Raw genomic sequence first — 25620 nt, 5'->3', positions numbered from 1 at the left:
TATGTGGGAGGGTTCAGCTCAGGGAATTGCCCATCACTGTGGTGCACACGCGTTCTGGAGTGTAAACCCAAAATTATATTGTCTTGCATTGTATAGAAATATATACAGCGTAAGATGATGAAATTCACCCCATCCCTCAACATGGAGGAAGATATGCACAGTTCCCCCCCCCCCCCAAGTTATGAATTGCACAAAATGGGTTTTGGAATAAACAAAAAACAAGGTTAAAAACTACAAAAGGTAAATTTTAAGTGATTATAAGGGATAGCAAACAGAACAAAACAGATTACTGAGGAAATAAAACCAAATGCGCAAACTAAGCCTAATACACTAAGGAATACTGGCTACAAATAATAATTTCTCACCCTAAATGTTGTTTCAAGCAGGTTGCAGAGTTTCTTGAAGGTAAACTGCGCTGCTTGCAGCTTAAATCTCCAGGGATTCCTTTTACAGGCTGATCTGTCTTGCCTGGGCTCACCCCCTATTTCCCCCAGCTTAGTTCCTTTGTTTCTTCAGGTGTTTTCAGCAGTCTTCCTTCTTGGCCGGGGCGGGAGTCGACAAGAACCTAGATTAACTCACTTCCCAGCCTTAAATAGGATTTACATATGGCGGGAATCTTTTGTTTCCTAGCCCACCCGCTTTCCAGTGGAAAAAACCAGCTCAAGATGGGACCCTGTACCAGACAACATGACCACATGACTTTGTAGAATCAAAGCAGCATCCCAGGAAGCTTCTCAGGAAGGTGGGAGATTAGTATCTTCAAAGCCCTATTGTCCTTCTTAATGGAACCATCCAGGCTGATTGCTTACTGTCTGGTGGGCATTTCCCCAAGTACACATACAGTTGTAACTGCTACATGGTCAATATTCCTAACTTCAGATACAGAAATGATACATGCATACAAATTGGATAATCACATCAGTAAATCATAACCTTTCCAATGATATCTCACATGATTCATCTTGCATGAAACGTATCTTAGTTATGACATATTTATATTATAACAATATTTTTATGAAGAATATGGGGTACAGCATCACAATATGGTCCTGGGCCCAACAGCTTAATTTTTAAAGAGCAAGGTTAACTTTGATATTCTTAAAACTACCTATTTACATACAGTACTTTAATTTTTATTAATGGTGCCAAACTTATTTCTCTGCAGTACTTGATATAAAACTAATTTAGTATAACTTTATTCAAGAGCTTTAACAGCAATGCTATTCCTGTTGTTGGAAACAGATAAATACCAGGAAACACTAGCATAAAGCAATTAAGTAGGAATGTGTTGTGTGAGGAGAGATCTAAAGGGACATCATCAATTTTTAAAAATTGCACTTTTCTTTGCTTTTTTTTTTAATTGACTAGAATGGAAGTTGGTGTTTCTTAGCCAATTTTGTATTCATATTAATTGTACCTTGTCATATTTACTGATCAACCTTTGATATAAAAAATTTAAAAACTGATAGAACTGCGTACTCTTCAAGAGCCAGAAAGACCTTTTTTAGTGTAAATTAAGAGGTTTGCATGTATGATAGCACAATAGATTCCAGAACCCTTTTACAAAATGCAAGGGTTTTTTTGTTTGCCCCCCCCCCCCCCATCATTCTGATATTAGATGCTTGAGCTCTGCATAAAGATGACAGGTAATTACTACTGAGTCACAGTGGTGGGTGCATCTTGTTGGTTCTAGCCAGCATCTAAGCGGAGTGGGAGCCTTTCTGAAACCAAGGGAACTAACTGTTGGGCAGAAGAGGATCTTTAATTAAAAATCTTAGAAACCAGCCAAGCTTGGAGATTCAGAGAGTCAAAGACTGAGGCCAGAATGGACCATTCAATCATCTATTCTGACTTCCTGTATACTGTAGGCACTTAAATTTCACCCGGTTATGCCTGCATTGAGCCCAACAGCTTGTGCTTGGCTAAAGCACATCTTCCAGGAAGGCAAACAGTTGTGATTTGAAGACCTCAAGAGATGGGAGAATCCACTGCTTCCCTTGGTATTTTGTTCCCATGATTAATCACCCTCACTGTTAAAATGTGTCTTATTTCCAATCTGAACTTGTCTGGCTTCAGTTTCTAGCCTCTGGTTCTTGTTATGCCTTTCTTCACTAAATTAAAGAGCCCTTTAATACCCAATATTTTCTCCCTGTCAAGGTACTTATACCCTCTAATCAAGATACCTCCCAGTCTTCTTTTTGATAAGCTGCACAGATCGAGCTCTTTAAGTCTCTCACTGTAAGACATTTTTCTCCTTAAATAATTGTTGTGGCTCTCTTCTCACCCTCTCCAGTTTTTCAACAGCCTTTTTAAAATGGAGACACCAGAACTATACACAATACAGTCTCACTAATGCTGTGTATAGAATTAAAATAGCTTTCCTACTCCCCAGCATGCATCTCCAAGGATCGCATTAGCCCTGCTTGCCAAAGCATGGCTCTGGGAGCTCATGCTAAGTTGTTCACTTCAGAGTCCCTGATTTTCGGGATACAATCCCCAATTCTCTAGGTACAGCCTGCTTTCCTTGTTCCTACATATATCACTTTGCATTTGGCTGTACAGGTGAGTCGCATCATACACGCATTTAACTTACATGAATTCAACTGTATGCGCTCGGCAAAAACAAAAAACAAGATACCTGTAAATAGTGCGGGCGATTCCACCCACCATTCCACTCAATGTGCGTATGCCCCAGAGTGAGCGTGAGATGGGAGATGTGAATATACTGTTCCCTCAGTCAGTCTCAGTTCCCATATGCCTCTCATAGTGTGAGCATCTCGCTGCGCTGAGTGTGATTCTAGTGTTTAAAGATACGTATTTTTCATATAACATGGCCCCTAAACGTAAGCCAACTACTTCATCTGGTGCTCAACAGAAGAAACAGCGATCTGTTCCAATGCTGGAGCAAAAACTGGCTGTGTTGGACTTATTAAGAGATGGTATGTCAGTCTCCAACGTGGCGCGTAAATACGGCTGCAACAAATCTAGCATCCGTGCCATCAAGATTAGAGAGAGAGAAATTTGTCAAGCTGCGGCATCAAGTGCTCCAATAACAGCTGAGGTGATGAGCCAGGTGCATGATAAGACTTTAGTGAAGACTGAAAAGGCATTAAACTTATAGCTGGAAGACGTGATCCGCAAACGTGTGCCTATCGATGGCAACATGTTGCAAGAAAAGGCTCTTAGCCTCTACACGCTGTTCAAACTTCTTGCCGAAGAGGGACAGCCTTCTGATGATAAGGAATTTAAAGCCAGACAAGGTTGGCTTAACAGTTTTAGGAAGCGCTTCAACCTCAAAAACGTGCAGACTACTGGTGAAGCTGTATCTGCCAATGAAGAGGCAGCAAAAGCCTACCCTGAACAATTAAACAAAATCATAGAAGAAAAGGGCTATCTTCCAGAACAAGCTTTTAATGCTGACGAGACTGGGCTCTTCTGGAAAAAAACAAATGCCCAACTGCACTTACATTTCAAAATCAGAAGGACAAGCCCCTGGCTTCAAAGCAGCTAAAGACCGTGTGACTGTTATTTTGTGGCAATGCGGCTGGGCATTTAATAAAGCCAGGCTTGCTCTACTGGGCTGCAAATCCCCATGCCCTAAAAGGCAAGAACAAAAAACTCCTCCCTGTGTTCTGGCAATCAAATAAAAAGGCTTGGGTGATAGCAGCATTATTTCTGGATTGGTTCCACAAGTGTTTCATTCCGGAGGTCAAGCAGCACCTCGAAGAGAAAGGACTTGACTTTAAAGTTTTGATGATCATAGACAATGCTCCTGGCCACCCTACAGCACTCCAGTTTGCACATACCGACGTTGAAGTTGTCTTTCTCCCCCCCAATACACCTCCAACCTCTCGACCAAGGCGTATTTGCTGTTTCAAGGCCACATACACAAGGCTTACGTTCTCACGGATACGTAGCCCTAGGGATGCTGATCCCAATCTTAATGTGATGGAGTGTTTGGAAGTCCTTCAACATTGCCGATTGCATCACTTATATTAAACGGGCAATGGATGCAATCAAGCCTGAAACAGTCAATGCATGTTGGCGAAACCTATGGAAAGAATGTGTGAATGATTTTAAGGGTTTCCTACCCACTGACAAAGAAGTGGAAACGCATTGTTCATGTGGCCAGGCAAGTGGGTGGTAATGGCTTCGTCGACATCCTTGAGGAAGAAATTGAAGAATTAATTGAGAGCCATAGAGAAACATTGACTGATGAGAGTTAGAGGAACTGATAAAATTGTCTACAGAAGATGACGACGAACAGGAAGAACCAGCAAACTGGAATCTTCATAAATTTGCTGAAGTGTTCCAAGCAGCGAAACACTTGAATGATTTAATTTCTGAATACGATCCCTCTATGGAACGAAGCCTCAAAATCACATGTAGTATTACGGACGATTTCAGACCATATCAAGAAATGTTTGAGCAGCTCAAGAGACAACAGCGACAGTTGCCGATCACCATGTTTTTCAAGGAAAAACAACCGGCAGCAGATGAGCCTATGCAATCAACTTCTCGAGCTGAACCAGAGCCAATCTCTTCGTCTACGACTCGCTTTCCGTCACCCATGCTCTCCATCACCTCTGTCTCCTGGATCAACATCAATCCCTGATGACCCCCTGTAATTAAAAATACAGTACTGTAAAATTATATTTTGCATATGTACTCTTTATTATATACTGTACATTACTGTATACATTATACATTTATACATATTACTGTACAGGGTTGTATACACAAAACCATGTGCAATATACTGTACTTTATGGGCGATTTAAGGGATTTTCAAGGGTAATTTTGACTATACGCAATTTTTCCTTACGCGCTGACTTTAGAACCTAACCCCTGCGTAAGATGCGACTCTACTGTATTAAGGTGTATTTTGTTTGAATGGACCAAGCCGACCGAGCAATCCAGGTTGCTCTGTGTGACTGCCCTGTGTTCATCATTTACCATTCCACCAATCTAAGTATCATTAGAAAATGGTATCAGTGGTGATTTTATATTTACTTCCAGATCATTGATGAAAATATGGAATAGCATGGAGCCTAGTACTGATCCCTGTGGAATCCCACAGTGAAACGTCCCCATTCAGTGATGATTCTCCCTTGACTAATTTTTGAGAACTGTCAGTTAGCCAGTTCTTAATCCATTTAATATGTGCTTTATTGATTTTTATTTCTTTATTTTGGTATAATGCTAATTTTTTTTATTTCAGTTACTGATAAATCTCAAACTGCAGGAAGGGAGTAAATTTGGATGGTATGCAGTGTATATATGCTCTGGTAACCTCAGCTGCTTACAGAAAGATTATCTATGCTCTCCACTGTCACCCCAACGCACACAAGAATCCTAAAACACATTGATATCTATTTTAAAAACTTATTGGGGTGATGTGTTTTTATAAAAATACCACATAGGAATATACCATATCAGACTTATTGCTGTAAAATTGGCATATCGAATATATGTTACATGGCTGTATGTGGTGTGTGTTTTTGGTCAACTATGAAGGGCCATTTGAGGCCATGGAAGCTATGATTCAGAATGTAGGAGTCCCTGGATAAAATCTTGGGTTCCATTTGAAGCGGAATGGCAAAATTCTCATTGACTTCACTAGGATTAGGCTTTCATTCCATGTCTCCTTTTTTTTTTTTTGCGCACAGATGTCTCCCTTGAAATCCAGGAAAATTTAACCAGACTTGCTCTTTCCTATACCTGCATCTGTCACTTGGCTCTAAGAGCACTTAAATTCTCTGTCTCCAATGATGTACTGCTATTAGGAACTGTGGACTCCTAAATAATTACACTTTACCCCTCTGATCACTTGATTCACATACTAAAGAAAGATATATATGAACACTGTCTTCGTAGGAAACAGAGTAGATATTTATATGCTAGAATATCATTTCCAGGGTAAAATGATGAATTCCCAGCAAGGAGTTGTTCAGAAAGGTGCAATCCACGTTTGAGAACATACCTATTATCTTTGATCAGTCTATTTATCCTCTTCAAACAATTACTTTTTTCGGACATTTTAACAAGGCTGTGATGTATGCAATGTGCTTTGAACTCTCTGTGTTAGATCAAATTCTTTCTCTTAATCTCAGATCACATAGGTAAAGTATGAAATTATTTTAAGGCAGAATGGAAACTGGCTCTGAGTACTACAGGTTCAGTCATTAATTGGTAGTTCTGTTATCTTGGCTTATCCAGTCTCTTTGCCAACATAACTAATAATAAAAAGGCTAAATTCCATAATAAGTACTTCCTGTTAATTGAGGTAAAAGGGGTGAAGACCCATTAATAACTATATAAACTAGTACAGAATCCCTAGATTTTTTTTTTGAAGGCTTAATCTTGTAAAAGCCCCTGATATATGTTCTGTGTGTGCTGCAAGGCAATAACTTGCAACTTGAAGAAAGGTTGTGTTTGCTGTCAGGTGATCTTCAACCAAAACCTAAATGAGATATTACAAGTAAAATGGTTTGAGTCAGACCACATGGAGCCTTTTGAATTTTCCAGTGTTCTGCAACAATTACTCTGACCCATCACAAGGTCAGAATTATTTGACTGTGGATGGAGCTTTGTGTAGCCCTGCTTGGTCAGAAGAACTCCTCCTGAGTTATATGGTGGGACATTGAAGGTGGGACATTAAAGAGGAGCGACAAGTGGGTAATTGGGGATCTGAGAATAAAAGACTGGGTAAAAGCATTCTGTAAACACTGACTGGTGCTCATACACTTGTGCTGCTAACTAGCCATATATTAGATGTTCCATTTGGTATATGTTGTTGAGCAGTTCTGTATTTACTCAACACCAACAATACTGAAAGAGCTTTTAATAAGTCTCTCAAGCAGCACTGTAATTAATCTTTTATTAAATTAGTATTGCGGTATGGCCTAGAAGCCACCAAGCAAGGATCAAGGCCCCAGTATGTTTGACGTGGTATATGCACACGGACAAAGCGTTTGCAATCTAAGGCTCTAATCCTGCAAAGATTGGCGCACATGCTTAATTTTACATATTGCCAGTGATCTCATTGAAATCAGTAGAACTGCTCTCAGTGCAAAAAGTTAAGCACATATGTAAATCTTTACAGGGCCTTAGTAAAGAATGAAACTCAGTTATATGCTGCCTGCTGCACACAGGTTTGATAGTGAGGTAGTCCTTCATATTTAACTTTAATGTAGAGAGTTTCTTCCTATTGAAGAAACACTGCTAAAGATTGTTTCTAATCCAGTAATTTGGAAGGGGGAGCTATTTGGTGGGAAGGAGCATTGCCTTCAAAGAGGGTGATTAAGCATCTTCCTCAACCTGTCATCAATATTTTAAAAACAAACAAACAAAACCCCACCACCACGTAGGAAGGAATTTCAGATGACAAATCACAAAGGAATTAATTTCTTAATTAACAACATTGTTGTTAATGCCCTCAGTCAGCAAAGCAGGTGCTTAAGGGCTTTGCTGGACTGGGGCCTTAGAACATTATCATTAAATAAACCCACAGGGATCCCAGTTAGTGTCTTCTACAGGTTATAGAAGGATCATTGAGTCCCATGTTGCTATCCTTTTATTTTGGGATTTAGCTGCTGTTTAACCTTGGAAAGTCCTGCCTTTCCCTTTGTCTGAGTCATCCCTTGCTGTGATTATATAATACTTCTCCAGATTAGATTGTTGAGTAGCCTCCTTGGAGTAATACTAAAAAAATGTAATAGAGTAACAACATGGTGGTTGCATGACATCTGCTATTGTAGGAGATAAAATATCATTTAAATCCCACAGAAGTGAAGAAACTTGAGTGTTAAAGGGACACAATCAACTTGCAAAAATTGCACGTCTCCCTAAAATGTTTTCTCTACTAGTGTTACAAATAAGTGTAAATAACAAGGTGCAAAAGATTTCTTTCAGGTTCTTTATTTAGTATACAAAGTGCTATCAAATGCAGAATATCTCCTGTACAAACTTCTAGTCAGTTTTCCTGTTTCTTTTTTTCCTTTGTCATAAAATGGGGAAGAGGAAAACCATTTAAAAATTAAAAAAAATGTGATTGCACACATTGGCACAGAAATTAGGAGGAGTGATTGGAAGCTATTTCTACCTTTTGTCAACTTGCTATTTAGTTAATTAAGTGTCCTTTTTAAAGTTAAATTCTGCTTTCCTAGATGCACCATGGCTAAGGGCTCCTGTGATGCATGCCCTTCCCTCACTAAGAGGGGGAAAGAGTGGTGCATCATTAGGAAGACCAGATATCCCGTTTTTTAAAGGGACAGTCCCATATTTAAGCTCTCCTGCAGGTGTCCCAACTCTTTCTTAAAAACGGGTAAATCATCCCATATTTTCTGTCTCGCCCCTTCCCATCAGTTCTGGCTGGATCCCTGCTTGCCAGCTCACCAGCGGTGATGGGGAAGGGGTCCAGTGGCCAACAAGGGGGGTGGGTGTGCAAGTTTGGTGGCGGGGTGAAGATGCAGCGTGTGGGGCCGGCCACTCCCCCCGCTGGTCTGTCAGCACAGCCCCCCGCTGTATGCTGGCTCTCGGCCAGCAGGGTCCTGCCCTCCTTCCTGTTTTCAGGAGGCACTGGCTGCGAGCTGCGGTGGTTGGTGAGTGTGAGCAGGCGCCAGATGGCATCCGATTACATGTCGCCTCTGCTGCTTACGCATTGGCCCTTTATGTGCTTCCCCTCTCACTGTCCTCTCCCTGCTTTGCCCATAAGTGCTGACTCCATGGGTGCTCCAGGGCTGGAGCACCCACAGGGAAAAATTGGTGCTCTACACCCACCGGCAGTTCCCCGCCCCAGCTCACCTCCGCTCCGCATGCCCGCTTTTTCCCCTAGCTCCCAGTGCTTTCCGCTGCAGAACACCCGTGGGAGTGGGGAGGAGGTGGGGCTGGGTTGAGGATTTTGGGAGGGGTCCAATGGGGCAGGGAGGGGGTGGAGTTGGGGCAGGGACTTTGGGGAAGCGGTTGGAAATGGGGCTGGGCAGGGGGGTGCACCTATGGCTTTGCCCCATCATCCCCACCCAGCCCCACTGCTCCTCCATATCCCATCCAGCGGGGCACATCCCACTCCCAGTGCTGTGTGGAGAACCAGCCCCTGGTCGGAGCGGTCAGCTCACCAACAGCCTGGCCTGCAGCCTCCTTCCTTCCCCCGCTGCCTGTGGCTGGGCCAGTGCCCCAGGAAAGCCCAGGCCCAAGACCCTAGGGCCTGGGGCGCTGGCCAGGAGCCGGGCCCTGCATATGCCAAAGCCCCACTGGCATGTTGAAGCCTCTCCTCATGCTGAAGCGGGTCAAACCCACTAGATCTCCTCTGCAGTTGAGGGAGAGAAGCTTTTTGCAATGAAATCAAGTAGAAAAGAGGATGATCTTGCACAAAGCAAGAGAACTTGAGGTTTAAGTATTCCTTACTTAGGCTTTTCTTCCAATGCTGTAGCATACCTTCTCTGGAGGCTGTTGGGAGGGTCAGCCTAAACAGCATCCTCATGTGGCTTTACTGATTGTGATCCACGATGCCTGGGGCAGCCCTCACTGGGAATGCGAAAGTCAGGGCAGGCTGCAAAAGGGAGAGCAGATGCTTCCAAGACTGGTGGATAACACTGAAGTTAAACTCCCCAACCAGTCACAGACTGTGCTTCTGACCCCCCACACTGGTTATCAAGAAGCAAAAAAAGAAATCCCACAACCCTTTTATTGCATTCCAGTTCTCTAGCTCCCAGTCAGCACCTAGGTCCAGTACAGTGAGAAGTTATTTTAAAAAACTCTGCTCACATATACAAAAATGTTGTTCTGACCCCAAAGGGTCAGCCACGTTACCAGTCAGAACAGGTTTGGATCTTACCCAAAATACCACCCTGCCAGCCAATCCTTTAGTGTCTAAAACTAAAGGTTTATTGTAAAGAAAAAGAACAAGAAGAGAGTTGTTAAATGGTAGAATAGTCACATACATACAAAGATTCAAAGTCCATGAGGTTCCTAGTAGTATTGGTGAGTTTGCTGGCTTGAAAGTCCCTCTGAAATACATCCACAACTTGGATGGATCATTCAGTCGTTTGTTCAGAGCTTCAGTTTGTAGCCAAGTTCATCCGAGGTAAGAAGCAGGATTGGAGACAAAATGGAGACGATATAGCTGCCTTTTATAGTCTTTTGCTATGCGGCTTGTGCTTCCTTTGTTTCAAACACAAGCTGCCCAGTACGTGGCTTGGAAGCCTTTTCTGTCCATAGGCATGTCCTTGTATGCCTTGCTGAATTATAAGGTGTATCTGCCTTCTCTCAATGGGTCAGTTGTATAGCTCATGGTCTTTAATGGGCCATCAAGCAGGCTAGGCAGTACTGATGCCAAACTCTCTGGGAGTGTCACCCAGAAGCATAGTACAAGTTTTGTAATACAGACATACATATCCATAACGCAAAGGTGATTCAAATACATATATGAGATTATCATATTTGGCAAATTATATCATTTTTGCAGATATCTTACATATCTGGCACAACTCATTGCAATTTTGAAATATTAATGTTCATAACATCCATAGTGTCCCCCAAATTCCATACAGCATCATGCTGATAAACAGCGGTCCCAAAGGTAACAGAAAATAGAATGGTCTTCCACCACCCTTGGGGGGCCCTTTTGCCCCACTCTTGTGGGGCACTGACAGATTTTTCTCTCCAGAGGCCTACCTCCGATCCAAGCTGCTGACCCTCAAGGCTTCTCCCTGGAGCCTTTCTTACCAGACTGGATCCTGATTCCTAATCTCCCTCCTGGCCATCTGCCTGGGTTTTGGCCTTTTCTAGGGCCTGCCAGAGGAGTCTCCTTTCCTGCTACCTTCTCCCTTCAGGGCCGGTCACAGGACAGAACCTTTCTCCTGCGGCTCATCTCATCAGCTGAATACTCCCAGCCCTTTATTTCAGAGTTGTAGCTGTGTTAGTCTATATAGGCAAAAAAAAACACGAGGAGAGAGTGGCTGTCCTTCAACAAAAAAAACTTCAAAAACAGACTCCAATGAGAGACTGCTGAATTGGAATTAATTTGCAAACTGGATACAGTTAATTTAGGCTTGAATAGAGACTGGGCGTGGATGGGTCATTACACAAAGTAAAACTATTTCCCCATGTTATTTCTCCCCTTCCACCCCCCACTGTTCCTCAGATGTTCTTGTTAACTGCTGGAAATGGCTCACCTTGATTATCACCATAAAAGGTTTTCCTCCTCCCCCCCACTTCCTGCTGGTAATAGCTCTTCTTAAGTGATCACTGTCCTTACAGCGTGTATGATAAAACCCATTGTTTCATGTTCTGTGTGTGTGTATATCAATCTCCCCACTGTATTTTCCACCGAATGCATCCAATGAAGTGAGCTGTAGCTCACGAAAGCTTATGCTCAAATAAATTTGTTAGTCTCTAAGATGCCACAAGTACTCCTTTTCTTTTTGCGAATACAGACTAACACAGCTGCTACTCTGAAACATTTCTTTCTCCATGTCTGATCAAGGTATCATTCATGCTATCTCCTTTAATACATATACTTAAGGTTATCTTGAAGACCGCCCAGCAACTTTAGCTAGTGCAGAACTCAGCCACCCTCCATCTGAGTGGAGTAGGGTGATGCACATGTAATCCCTATGTTCAAATCTCTTCACTGGCTCCCTGTGCACCACTGGGTGCAATTCAAGCTGTTGGTGAAAATCTTTTAAAGCTCTGAACGATCTGAGATGTAGCTGTTCAAAAGCTGCCTCTTGTGCTATATGCCATCACTGTGTGCCTCTTGTGCTATATGCCATCACTCCTTGGTTGGATGTTTCTAGGACTTTCCCAGTGAAGGTCCCCTGCTCATTACCACCGTGTTTGGTGCTTGTGTCTTCTTGCAGTCTGTTAGAGCTCAGATCCCTGATTTCTGCCCGCAGCATTATCAGTTTTTATTAGAGCTATCCACTGTGGATAGCTGTGTATAACATGTTGATAAATATTGTAAACAAGCTCCTAGCTGTCATAGCAATTAGAGCTCAATGTGAGATACAAACTTTTAACATTCTTTTGTAAAATTGGGCATATTTTTATTCTGTAGTGTGTTCTTTCTCTGTATCAGATGTCTTCTTCCAGTCCCATAAAAGAAACCCATGGACAAGATGTATAGTTTCTGACATGATGATGGTAGGAGGTCAAATCTGTGTTTTGGGTTTTTTTGTGCTTTTATTAAAGTCTCAGTTCTCAGGAAGCTGTTTTGGGTGCACAAAAGGAAGAAGAAAATAGAAATTGGTACTGCCGTGGTTCATTGAAGCTAACTGCATGTGTGTCTAAGAGAATTTTTCAAAATGTATGTGCCTAAGGAGTGTTCTTCAATTCACAGTACTGGTGTTTTGTTTTGAAAAGGAACCTTAAAATTGATCATGTCTAAATCTCTGTGAAAAATCTTTGTTTGTTTGAAAACTCTCACTGCAGGTAGACATTACCTGTTCTTTATAATGCAGGATTACAGCTGGACAGACATCCGATGTCCCTTTGAAAAGCGCAGAGATGCAGCTTGTGTCTTCTGGGACAATGTAGTTTATATTTTGGGTGGCTCCCAACTCTTCCCTATAAAGCGAATGGACTGCTACAATGTGGTGAAGGATAGCTGGTATTCCAAACTGGGACCTCCAACACCTCGAGATAGCCTTGCAGCCTGTGCTGCGGAGGGCAAAATTTATACATCTGGTGGTTCAGAAGTGGGTAAGACACAATCTTTTTTTTTTTTTTAAAAAAAACAAAAACAAACAAAAAAAATCCAACCCAAAATACATTAAATGCTTTTTAGTTGCATGACTTCCTTGTTTGAATAGAATCTATACATGTTGCTGTAATAGTAGACTATAAAGTTCTTCTGTTCAATAATAGGCTCTCTTTTCCCAGATGCTGAGAGGTTTTATCAATTTCTATTGCATTTTTAGATGCTATTTTACTGAGTAAAAATTAACAGTCTATCTTTTATTTGTGTCAGAAAGAAATTACTGCAACTGCCTGGAGTAAAGTAGCTGCAAGCAAATACATTTTGGGGGTCAAATTCTGTTCTTTGTTTACTGGTGTAACTCCAGAGAATTCCATTGACTTTTGGTTCAGTAATAGCAGAACGTGGCCCAAGATTTTTTTGTCACAGCGAATGCAGCACCAAGACATTGCATTTGGGTAGCTAGTGTGAATAAGATTTCTGTTAATAGTCTTACCATAATGGGCCTAATAAATATGAAGCCCAAATATCAGCCATCTTAATAATGCCATTTAATGTAACTATATAGTATTTTCAAAAGCTATATGTTTTTATTGGAGGGAAAACTGTACTTAACTGTTCATGGAAAGAGAGATTTCCTATCCCCCAATTTTAGGGGATTATTTGTTGAAAAAAGTTGCTTCTTGCTGGTTTTGTTTTTCTCTCATTCTCTGTTAATTTCAGTTAATGAGTCAGAAGCTAACTTTCTCCTTCAGAAACAGATATTTGACTGTGTAACAGTCAAAAAGATCCTGTAAACCACAGAGGAAGATAAAACTATTGCCAAGACAGGTGCCCTGGTTCTGATTTCAAAGTTTAGTATTAACTCAATGTATTTCAATTGGCTTGTGCCTAATTTATGCCTGATGTAAGTAAGGTCTGCATCAGACCAATTGTTGCAATGTAATGTATGTAGAATCACACAGTTTATTGCTGTGTAAGAGCTAAAAGCTCTGCAGTCTGCCAAAATATCTAATACTGTGACAGTACCATTCATATTAAGTCATTTTGAGTTCTGCTTTGCTACAGAATAAAGCAAGCAGAAGATAAAGCACCATCATCATCAGTGCTTAACACTGAAATATTATTCCCTTGATAGGAAGTTGTGATATTTAGATAGTATTTGATTTTAAAATGCTTCATCGGGTTTGACTTTGCAATTGATAAGGCAGCAGTTCATAGCTGCCATCTAGTGTTGTACATATGAAATAGCTGGTTTCAGAGTAGCAGCTGTGTTAGTCTGTATTCGCAAAAAGAAAAGGAGTACTTGTGGCATCTTAGAGACTAACAAATTTATTAGAGCATAAGCTTTCGTGAGCTGTTTTTTTTCCACCAAATGCATCCGATGAAGTGAGCTGTAGCTCACGAAAGCTTATGCTCTAATAAATTTGTTAGTCTCTAAGGTGCCACAAGTACTCCTTTTCTTTTCATATGAAATAACTGTTTTCCCTCTTTTTCAAATCATTTACTCATCTCATGCTGTGATATTCAGACCCTAGCCTTCTCTGTCCAAAACAACAGTCCATGAAAGTAGTGTGACCAAAACTTTGACTGTATAGGCTTTTTTGCCCAGCATATCATGTGAAGTTAATACACCGTAATAGGAAACTGTTCTAGGATTTGTGTGTTTTTCAGTTAAATAAAATGTATAGTTCTCCTTTTCTCACTATAAACATTCAAGCTAATTTAGTTCTCCTCTTACTATTCTATTAGAATTAATTTTGGCAGTGTATTTTGGAATCTTTGACAAACATATTGGCCAACTGTCCAGAAGAATATTTTTATTCAAACTGTGACAAACTTTTACCATCCTGTTTAAGATCAGAGTGAATAAGTAACATTTTTAACCTGTCTTATATCTAAAGATTTTTTCCCCTAATCTTCCTATAATACTTAGTTGTAAATTACAGATTTTTCAATAAACTCAACAAGCCAGTACCTTGTTGTGTGTTGTTGGCTTGGCTATGATAAGAGTCTGAAAAGCATGGGACCAATTTAATCCAGGTTGAGCATTTCACTGGCTGATTTCTATTTATTCACTGTATACTACTTTGGCTAATAGGGCCTCTTTCCCCCTTATTGCTTTGGTGGCAGTGCATTTTAGTTTTAACTTGAAAAATTTTGTTAGCTATTGCAAGTGATGGAACTCTGTACTTTATTTAGACAAAGAGAGAGATTCATTTATATTGTATTGATAATGTATTCAGAACTGATGTTGTATTTCAGACTTTTTTAAATAAAGTTCTGTGGCCATTCCTGTTAATGCTAACTTGCACAATTCCCATTAGTGTTAATGAGTGTGTATATTTATATAAAAAAGAATATGCTCCATTCCGTGTGTAAGTTTAGCTTTATGATTGTTTATTATCCCATGTTGTCCCTGCTAAACGGAACTAAGGTGTGACACAGCCTGTTTCATAATTAGTTAATGTGCAGTTTGGCTAGTCTGATGATATATATTTATATATATATATAATATTTCATAGAAGTCTATGCAGGCCTGGTGGCCTAGTGAAAATGTAATGCTCTGCCACATGGGTTCCAAGGGTTTGGATCCCTACCTCCCAAGTCAGGCAAGAGTTTGGAGTTCTGCAGAAGTAGCATGCTCAGTCTTGGTAGAGTAGAGGGGGAAATACCTTGCCTTCAGTTGAGTGATGGTATCTGATGGAATGAAGAGTTAAAATGACAGAGTAGCTAGAGGAAACCATATCCAACCTTCTTCAATTGGGCCGTAGTTCAGACAAGCACTTAAGCTGGTGCTAAAGTATCATTGAATTACTGTTGCAATCAATAGGACGCTTTCTATTGACTTCAGAAGGAACTGGATTGGGCCTTTCAAGGGAAGGGCACTGATACAGGACCTTTAGAAAGTGAGAGGCACATGCCATCTTGCCATCCCCAGAAAAGAAGTACAACATCAAATGGTAGCTTTGTAGTTAAGTGGTCACTAATCACATGGAAGTAAGCTATAACTTAATATAGCCACATCATTCCAAAAAGAATACATTGTGACCAAACGTTATGGAGTGAATTAATCATGCTGTGTATTGTCGTGTGAATCATGTTGTTTTGTATGAATCTGTGCAAAGACAGTTTACAAGTCTTTATCAATTTTGACTGTGGCATCTAAGAGTTCAGCCCATTTTAAATAATGAAGCTGACATCAGATAAACTATCATTTTATCAATTACGTGTAAATGTACTCTCTCGTGTCTCTGTTCATTTCTTCTTTTAATCCACCTCCCTGAGCTATCCAAATGCCTTTCATTAAATTTTAAAGTACAGATATCAAAACTTATCCCAGATTTAAGGCCAGCTAGTTTTGGGGGGGATTTTTAGGGAGGTGAGGTAGAGAGGAGCGGGATAGAAACCAGCTTTCCTTTTTTACTAGTGATTGAAGTATTGACTCAGTATTGTTCAGTTTGTCTTTTCAAATGCAACTGCTAAAGTAAATAGTACTTTGTTTTCTTGAAGGAAATTCTGCTCTGTATTTATTTGAATGCTATGATACAAGAACAGAAAGCTGGCACACAAAGCCCAGCATGCTGACTCAGCGTTGCAGTCATGGGATGGTGGAGGCGAATGGCCTGATTTACGTATGTGGAGGAAGCTTGGGAAACAATGTTTCTGGAAGGGTCCTGAATTCCTGTGAAGTTTATGATCCAGCAACAGAAACGTATGTACCAGTGCTAACGCCCTTTGTCACTAGCAGCTCTTGTGGACTTGCTCGCTTTTTAAATAGCTAAACTATAGACAACCAGGAAGAATTGTGCAGTTACTGAGGAAGGGACAGGAACAGTGAATAGGAACATGGGATATTTGACTGACTGGCTGCAAACTGGAGGTCTGTGCTTTAGGCAGCTTTCCTCCTCCATTTCTTACCTTTCCCCAATCCCAGAAGATGGGAAAGAAATGTAAATAAATGACCAAGAACTAGGCGAGTAACTTTTTTTTTTTTTTTTCCCTCTCAGGTGGACTGAGCTGTGTCCAATGATAGAAGCCAGGAAGAATCATGGGCTGGTGTTTGTAAAAGACAAAATATTTGCTGTGGGTGGACAAAATGGCTTAGGTATTCAGTTTTTTTAACTCTTCGATTTATCCATAAAATATTGTTTCTGACCATATTCTTTACACATACAAGTTATTAATGATTAATAATCATGTTTTATTACAGTAGTACCTAAAGACCGACCAGGAATAGAGCCCCATTGTGCTAAACACTGAGTGAGCAAACAGAGTAACAGATACTCCTTGTCCTGAAGATCTTACAAACTAAATAGACAAGACAGACACAGGGTGGGAGAAAAGGTAAAACACACTAGCAGAGTGAACAATGTGATAGTGGCAAACAGCATACAAGTTCCACAATTTTTGGTGGGGGCGGTGGATTTACTTAAGAAGGGGATCAACTGGAGGGATCAGGATGGGGTAGAAGAAGATTAGAGGGGCAGGTGTGGAGCGAAGCTAAGGTAAAGAGACTGTGAGGGAGGAGGAAGGTTGAAGCAAACAACTAATCAGTATTGGACAGAGAAAGGTCATTGCAGTCATGTTCACGTAACTGAAGGACTCTTATGAGCAGACGAGTAAAACACTGGTTTCTAGTCTTCCAGCTAAACTAGTAGATGAGTTATCTTGATAACATGAACATTACAATTGGAATTATGCTGCTTTATAACTTGGAAGACCACTTGTTAGTTTAGAGACTAACAAATTTATTTGAGCATAAGCTTTCGTGAGCTACAGCTGTAGCTCACGAAAGCTTATGCTCAAATAAATTTGTTAGTCTCTAAGGTGCCACAAGTACTCCTTTTCTTTTTGCGAATATAGACTAACATGGCTGCTACTCTGAAACCTGTCACTTGTTAGTTTGTTTTTGTTCATGCATCAAATCACTACAATTATTGATAAAGCTACTTCTACTATTTTTGGAATGTATTGCTTGGCAGCATGGCAATCATGCAAAATAAGAATAGAAGCTATCTCATATTCCCTTTTTTGTATATTCGCACTGTAAAATCTGATCTAGGTGAGAAATTAGGATACAGTCAACCTATCATTTAGAACTTTGCCGTATGCTTAGTAGAAATCTGGTACTATGCAGTCACATAAAGGTATTATTAAAAGGCTGAAATTGGAATTTAGTCAGGACACAAGGGTAAGCACCCCTCTTATGTGAAAAGAGCTCTGGGATCTGAACAACCTCAGGTTATTAAGAGCTCTCATTATTACATCATATGCAAAAGATGGCAGCTTCTTCAACAACCCTCTTCCTTTTGTTTTCAGTTTCCTTTCCTTTCCTTCCCTTCCAATTCCTTTTACTGAGTCATTAAGAATAATTAACCTACCTATTTGTTTTGTTCAGTACTCTGTTCCCCCTCCCTCCTGTGCGGTTTCTCTGGATATGCAAGACATACACTTGCTCAGTTTAAGAGCGCTGACAGGATCACAGCTGAGGGAGGTTTCCCTTGCAGCTAGGTTGGAAGAATTGCTAAATCTCTAGTAGCTTAACTTCTTGAACACTGGCAGTGTCAGAAACTGCATTTTTATATTGATCTCCATTTCTTCACTTTTGGGGTGACAGCAAACACATACCCTCCTCCCTCCATTGTTGCCTCCCTTCCTGCCTCCATGTATCCTAGATACTTCCCAAACTTTCCTACTTGAAATTGGATCTGGTGGAACCGCCAGTAGTAAGTACTTTGGGGAAGCTTGTTCCCACTGTTTAAATGAAACTATTCTAGAACAGGGTTAACTGGATTAACTTGTCATTTGACAAGAGGGTAACTTCATTACTTTTCATTAGATATTTTTGAGAAGTGGCAACAGTGTGCTTAGCTCTATGAGAAAGATACAGTCACTCCCCTGAGGATTTTACAGTCTAAAGGATTATTACAAATCAATAATTAAAAAGGGTGAAACTACCTGTTTCGATTGCCCTGGATACGTAACATAGGATTTGCTGGGCAGTCTTGGGCAAGTCTCTTATCCTCTGAATGTCTCCCCACCTGTAAAACAGAAATAATAATATTTATCTACTTAAAAGAAGTGTTGAACGTTAATTAGGTAATGTTTCTAAAGTGCTTTGAAGATGAAAACTACTCAAATGCTAAATTTATTATTACTTATTCATGCTAAAATTGGAATATTTTGTTTCAGATTAATGTTAATTAAATGGCAAATTATAAACTATCCTAAAATATTTACTAATGGTATTCCAATGTAATGAGTAGTTTCCAGTGCAAAGAAGTATATGTAGGTGCATCTTACGTGCACGCAATAAGACAATCAGAGTTAGAAATTCCATCATCTGAACCTACTAGTTGAACACCCAATTTGAAAACATACACCACTTACCCAGTAGGCCAAAATACTATTTTGCAGTTAACTTTTGTAGTGAAAATTGGTCTCATTGACTAATTACTTTCTTTCAGTGCAGGCACTGTGGTATAATAACAGCGCCGTTGTCATGGATTCCATATCTCTTCAGGTCATAAAGTGTTCTTAAAATCCCATATATCTAAACTGTTAGAATTTGGGACTGGGAATCGATACTCCTCTCTGCCTTAGGGATGATAGTGTTGTGAGGCACTGTTTTTAAAGTGCTTTTTCAGATTTTTGGATGAGATGCTATAAATTCAAATTTTTTGTGATCTTGTAACTACTTTTCAGCACTTCCCCTGTCCCCTTCCCTCTTTTGAAAGAAAAAGAAACTAATCCCAATTAAAGAACATGTCTTCTAAGAAACGGGGGGAAGGGGGTTGATTTTAATTTAAAAAAAAAATTGGATGTCAAGTTTCAGCCCAGAGTGCAAGCTTTAATGAAGAATTATTAAATAGCAATTTATAATTGGAAATGATATACGACTGGAACTCCAGTAGCACAAACATTACCCACATGTGTGGTTATGCCCACACTACACAAATATGTATGTTCTCTAAATACTCCCACAGGGAGAAGATGTATGATAGATTAAAGAGCCCTCTACTACTATTGGTTAAAGGCATTTTCTGTGAGATTTTTATGTAAGCGGTGGCAGTGTTCATATTGCTGTTAATTGTTACTTGTTTGATTCATTTCAAGGTGGCCTAGACAACGTGGAATATTATGATATTAAGATGAATGAATGGAAGATGGTGTCACCAATGCCGTGGAAGGGTGTAACAGTGAAGTGTGCTGCTGTGGGCTCTATAGTCTATGTCCTAGCTGGCTTTCAGGGTGTGGGCCGATTAGGGCACATCCTTGAATATAATACTGAAACAGACAAGTGGGTAGCCAACTCCAAAGTCCGTGCTTTCCCAGTGACTAGTTGTTTAATCTGTGTTGTTGATACTTGTGGAGCAAATGAAGAGACGTTAGAGACATGAAGGCCTCAAGGAGAGGTCGGGACATTTTTCAGAGACTTGGAAAAGATGGCCATTGGTGCTTTGCTTCTGTGTTTTATTGATTCTTGTTAAACTGAATAATCTGAAAAACTGAGATGCAATCCTCATATTTGTATACACAGTATGTGACCAGTTTAATTTTTACAGTTTGTTTTAAAAGATGGGATGTATTTCAAGATTACGCTAACATAGCTGAGAACACATGACCAGTTCTCTTGAAAATATTTTTTGTGTGGCTCTGCCAAAAAACAAACAACCTCCACCCTCACCCCACACCACCCAGTTAGTTAGGAAATGTTAGTGCATTTGATGTAGTTTAGCCTAAATCTCATCTTTCACTTGACTCAAGATAGTTAAGTGAAAAGCGGACTGTGAAGAGTTGCAAAGGGATCTCTTAAAACTGGATGACTGGATAACAAAAGGGTAGATGAAATTCAGTGTTGATAAATGCAAAGTAATGCATATTGGAAAACATAATCCCAACTATACATACAAAATGATGGGGTCAAATGAACTACCACCACTCAAGAAAGAGCTCTTGGAGTCATTATGGACTTTTCTGAAAACATCCATTCAATGTGCAATGGCTGTCAAAAAAGCTAACACAATGTTGGGAATCATTAAGACAGGGATAGATAATAAGACAGAAAATATATTTCCTCTATATAAAGCCATGGATCGCCCATATCTTGGATACTATGTGCAGATGTGGTCACCCCAGATATATTGGAATTGGAAAAGGTTCAGAAAAGGCAACAAAAATGATTAGGGGTATGGAACAGCTTCTGTATGAGAAGGGATTAATAAAACTGGAACTTTTCAGTTTGAAAAAGAGACGACTAGGGGAATATGATGGAGGTCTATAAAATCATGACTGTGTCGAGAAAGTAAATATGGAAGTGTTATTTACTCCTCATAACACAAGAACTAGGGGTCACTAAATGAAATTAATAGGCAGCAGGTTTAAAACAAACAAAAGGAAGTATTTTATTCACACAATGTACAGTCAACCTGTGGAACTCTTGGCCAGAGGATGTTGTGAAGGCCAAGACTATAACAGGGTTAAAAAAAAGAACTAGATAAATTCATGGAGGATAGGTAAGGCCGCGTGTCTGTCACAGAGGTCATGGAAATCATTAATTCCGTGACTTCAGGGTCCGATGCGGCTGGCTCCAGGGCTGCCCAAGCAGATCGGGCAGCCCCTCGGCCAGCAGCACTGGCCACTACTGGGGTAGTTTGGGTGTGGGAGAGGGCTTAGGACTGGGGGCAGAGCTTGAGGTGTGGGGGGGCTCCCTGGAAGCGACCGGCACGTTCCTGCAGCTCCTAGGTGGAGGGACCAGGGGCTCTGCATGCTACCCATGCTCACAGGTGCCGCCCCCGCAGCTCCCATTGGCTGCGGTTCCCAGCCAATGGGAGCTACGGAGTCAGAACTCGTGGCAGGGGTAGTGTGGGGAGCCCCCATAGCCTTCCCTGCCCCAATGGGAACTTCAGGGACATGCAGAGCCGGGTAGGGAGTCTGCCAGCTCAACCAACTTCCCCCCCCCCCGCCCAGAACCAACAGGGGTCCCGGGCTGCATGCCACTGCCCACCCCCGAGCACCAGTGAGGGTCCCAGGCCATGTGCTGCCCCACAGCACCAGCAGGGGTCCTGGGCCACACACCCCGGCACCCCCAGACCACCACCACCCTGAGCACCCACAGCCCCTCCACCCCTCCTGCCCAAGTTTTAGTTAGGGGTACAAGTCATGGACAGGTCACAGGCTGTGAATTTTTGTTTACTGCCCATGACCTGTCTATGACTTTTACTAAAAATACCTGTGACTAAAACGTAGCCTTAAGGATAGGTCCATCAATGACTATTAGCCATGATGGACAGGGATGGTGTCCCTAACCACTGTTTGCAAGAAGCTGGGAATGGGTGATAGGGGATGGATCACTTGATGATTACCTGTTCTATTCATTACCTGTAAAGCACCTGGCATTGGCCACTGTCGGAAGACAGCATACTAGGCTAGATAGACCTTGGTTCTGACCCAGTATACCCATTCTTATGTAATTTCTACAGCCCAGACACAGAGATTCTCCAGATGCCAAAGGTGAGTGAATATAGCTTGGGTTACAAGCAAAAATGAATTTGCTCATACTGTTCTCTTTCTCATTGATGCACATTGCACAACTACGATTCTACTTGTATAACTGTAAGTACCCGATCTTGCAACACAAGGGTATAATGGATTAGGAGTGATGTGCCGATAACTTGCACAGCGCCTGTCTGTACTGTGGCTGGTTTACTCCCATGCTGTTCATACCTCACCTTCATGACCATTTCACTGCATACTGATTTTTAAAAATTAGACAGGCCATATGTACATTACAGAAACACTGATGCCTAGATATTTGATTTGGCACTCTGAGGGCCTTATACAAAAAACCCTCTAAATTATCACAACTCAGAATCTTGAAGTTTGATTGCATATTTCATTCATCGACAATAATAGTGCTCTGTACTATCAGATTGGACACTTGGGATCAATTCCCAATCTGTTTTCCCATTCAAAAGTGCTGTAAGCACTGTGGAGGCTAACCCATTTGTGAAGATTTGGGGTGGAAAAGTAGTCAGTAAGATAGTTGTATTGACTTTCTTCCTATTGGAATTGACTGTATAAACATAAAATTCCTTACAATAATTTTATAGAGACATAAAGTTGGAAAAGATTTTGAAAAATCTGTGGACTAGAAGCATATAGTACTGTAAATGTATCCAAATCATCAAAAACTTCACTGTAAACATGGCAACAATATATCTTCCAGTTCCCCCTGCTCCAGTTTACAAGACAAATAAGCTAAAGTGTTAGTGCTTGTCAAGTAACCTCTCGTACACTTATCAAAGTCAATACTGTATACATTTTCCCACTTTGAAAAACTACAGACTGATATGCATAAGTTTGTACTGCTGTGCACATTAGTTCAGTTAGTTCATGAGTTTTCACCCTAATTTTATCAGTTCTGTAACCTATCCTTTTCAGACCCATCCCTGTTAGACTATTAAGAAAGCAATGACTTAATAATTACATTGCTACATAGTTTTTTAATGGATACTCTGCCAAAAGGAAGATGGGATGTCCAAAAGATGATCTGTTCCAAGTTCTTTATAAATTTGGTAAAATCCCAGCTTCCAGATCTCACTATCAAGAATCTCTGTGTGAAAGTATCACATATACTCTCATAAACTGGATTAAATCCTACATTTTCTGGGTTCAAAGGCTGATTTTTTATAACTGCTAGTATGTTTTTAAAATTCCGAAGCATATTTCTCTAATTTTATTTTCGATAGATTGATGATTTTCTTAAACTACTGACAAATTTATAAATACAAAGAATGAAAGGATTTGAACAAATCTGACTGTGGTGTAGCACTGTTAAAAAGCAGCTTCAGCTGGATATTTTGTTGGAACTGCTATACAGTACTTTTGGTTTTAGCCTTTTCTTTGTCTTTTCTAGAAGATCAATACACCTCTTATTAATCAGTCAATCTTAATGCTTTCTATAATTTATTGACTTAAACTAGTGTAAAGTAATGAAGATCTTGCTTATGTACTTCATCTGTTAGAGCTTATTTGGGTTTTCTCATGCTATGTAATCTAGCCTGTAGTCTAGAGCATGCTAAACCTGGTTCATTGTCTGAATTATTGGTATTGGTATTTGAATATTACCAAGAGTACAATGAAACTTTTCTTTGTAGATAATTCTGTGTATCAAGCACGTGTACTGATAAACTTTAAGTATGGCTTCTGTGTTCAGTATCAGAAGCACCCTTTGAAACTTTCTGATGGAAATGAAACAAATACCTCAGTGAAGCTTGTGGATCAGTAAACATTGTTCAGTAAATGTTTTCTTCAGTACTACCAGTAAAGTGTTAATGCTTGTCTTATCTCACCACAAAAACTTAAAAAACCACAACTGTTTGTCACTTTGTATTGTAGTGACAAATCCATATGCCCTACTTAGGCCCTCTCTACACTGGCAAGTTTCTGCACAATAAAGCAGCTTTCTGCGTTGTAACTCCTGAGGTGTACACACTGCCAAGCCCACTTAGTGTGCAGAAACTATGCAGTTGTTACACTTCAAAAAAAAAAATACACCACCCCAACGAAAGGCGTATAGCTTTCTGCGCCAGGGCTACAGTGCTGCGGTGCCAGCGTAGACACGGCGGTGATTACAGTGCTGCGATTGGCCTCTGCGAGGTGTCCCAGAATGCCTATTCTCACCTCTCTGGTCATGGCTTTGAACTCTACTGCCCTGCCCTCAGGTGACCAACCATCATCCCCATCCCATAAATTCCTTTGCAAATTTGAAAGTCCCTTTCCTGTTTGCTTGGTGATGTGTGCAGTGGTCTCAGCGCATCTTTCCAGGTGGCCATGCCTGCTCAATACACCAGGCAATCCCCCGCTTGGAGCAATGCCGAGCTGCAGGACCTCATCGGTATTTGGGGAGAGGAGGCTGTCCAGTGCCAGCTGGGCTCCAGTAGTAGAAATTATGATATCTAGGGACAGATTTCACAATGCATGATTGAAAGGGGCCATGACCAGGACACGTTGCAACGTAGGGTAAAAGTGAAAGAGCTGCGGAACGCCTACCACAAGGTGCGGGAGGCAAACTGCAGCTCCAGTGCTGCGCCCACGAGCTGCTGGTTCTACAAAGAGCTGGACATGATACTCTGTGGCAACCCCCCCTTCACTGCAAAGGCCCCTGTGGATACTTCATTTGCTCGCATGCTAGTTGACAGTGGACCGAACCAGGAGGAGGAAATCTTGGATAATGGGAGGGGGACCCAGAGGCAGAGGATGACTCGGAGGCCAGAGATGCATGCAGCCAGGAGCTCCGACAGCAGTCGGATCTTGGCGAAGTGTAAACAGAAGAGGAGGCCCCTGGTAAGTGGATCTGATTTTGGGAATTGCTGAAGTGAGTTGTTGGGGGCAGGAGGATTGCAGAAAGCAGGCTTGTCTCCCACCACATGCCTAGTCTGTTGATTGATTCCCTCACTTCATGGGAATCTCTGAGATCTCCAGGAAACTCTCGTGGAGATACTGGGCAATCTCCTGCCACAAGTTCTTGGGCAGAGCTGCTTTGTGTCTTGCCCCATTAACAGTAACTTTTCCGTGCCACTGTGCTGCCATGGGGGGCTGGAGAAACATTGCAGCACACAGGTGAGCTGTGTAGGGGCCAGGGCAGAAGCCACAGGCTTGGGGAAGGCCCTCTGATAATTCCCCGCTCACCCTCAGCAGCAAGATATCTTCCATTATGATTACATCCTGTGGAAAGTGTGGGGACAGGAATGATTATCAGGCCCCCCCTAAAAGTGCTGGCTCTCCCCAAGAGCCACATGCCCCGTGTACGGCAGGGTCTGGGAACAGTGATTTGCCCTGCCCCTGTGACTACTTATCATTTTGGGGGTCTTGTGGCTCACATGTGCTTGCCTGGGGTCGGCCAGTTACTGACAGGT

The 25620-nt window shown here is 41.2% G+C and overlaps 1 protein-coding gene across 4 annotated transcripts in view; it reads left to right on the top strand.

Annotated features, from left to right (window-relative positions):
- KLHL7 (kelch like family member 7) overlaps positions 1-20324 on the top strand; it is a 40697-nt gene extending 20373 nt beyond the window's left edge. For 3 of the 4 annotated variants that reach the window (XM_038388316.2, XM_043509184.1, XM_043509183.1), the window contains exons 8-11: positions 12462-12702; positions 16211-16412; positions 16708-16805; positions 19817-20324. In XM_038388316.2, coding sequence (XP_038244244.1) covers positions 12462-12702; positions 16211-16412; positions 16708-16805; positions 19817-20100 — 825 coding nt within the window. In that variant the 3' untranslated portion in view covers positions 20101-20324. Of the gene's footprint in view, positions 1-12461; positions 12703-16210; positions 16413-16707; positions 16806-16910; positions 17045-19816 lie in introns of all 4 variants that reach the window. The other variant, XR_005290838.2, reaches the window with a different exon arrangement.
- The last annotated feature ends 5296 nt before the right edge of the window (positions 20325-25620 follow it).

The sequence above is a fragment of the Dermochelys coriacea genome, chromosome 2 (assembly GCF_009764565.3).
Source record: "Dermochelys coriacea isolate rDerCor1 chromosome 2, rDerCor1.pri.v4, whole genome shotgun sequence".
Lineage (NCBI taxonomy): Eukaryota > Metazoa > Chordata > Testudines > Dermochelyidae > Dermochelys > Dermochelys coriacea.
Note: the sequence above shows the minus strand (reverse complement) of the source record. Positions and strands in the feature narration are given on the sequence as shown.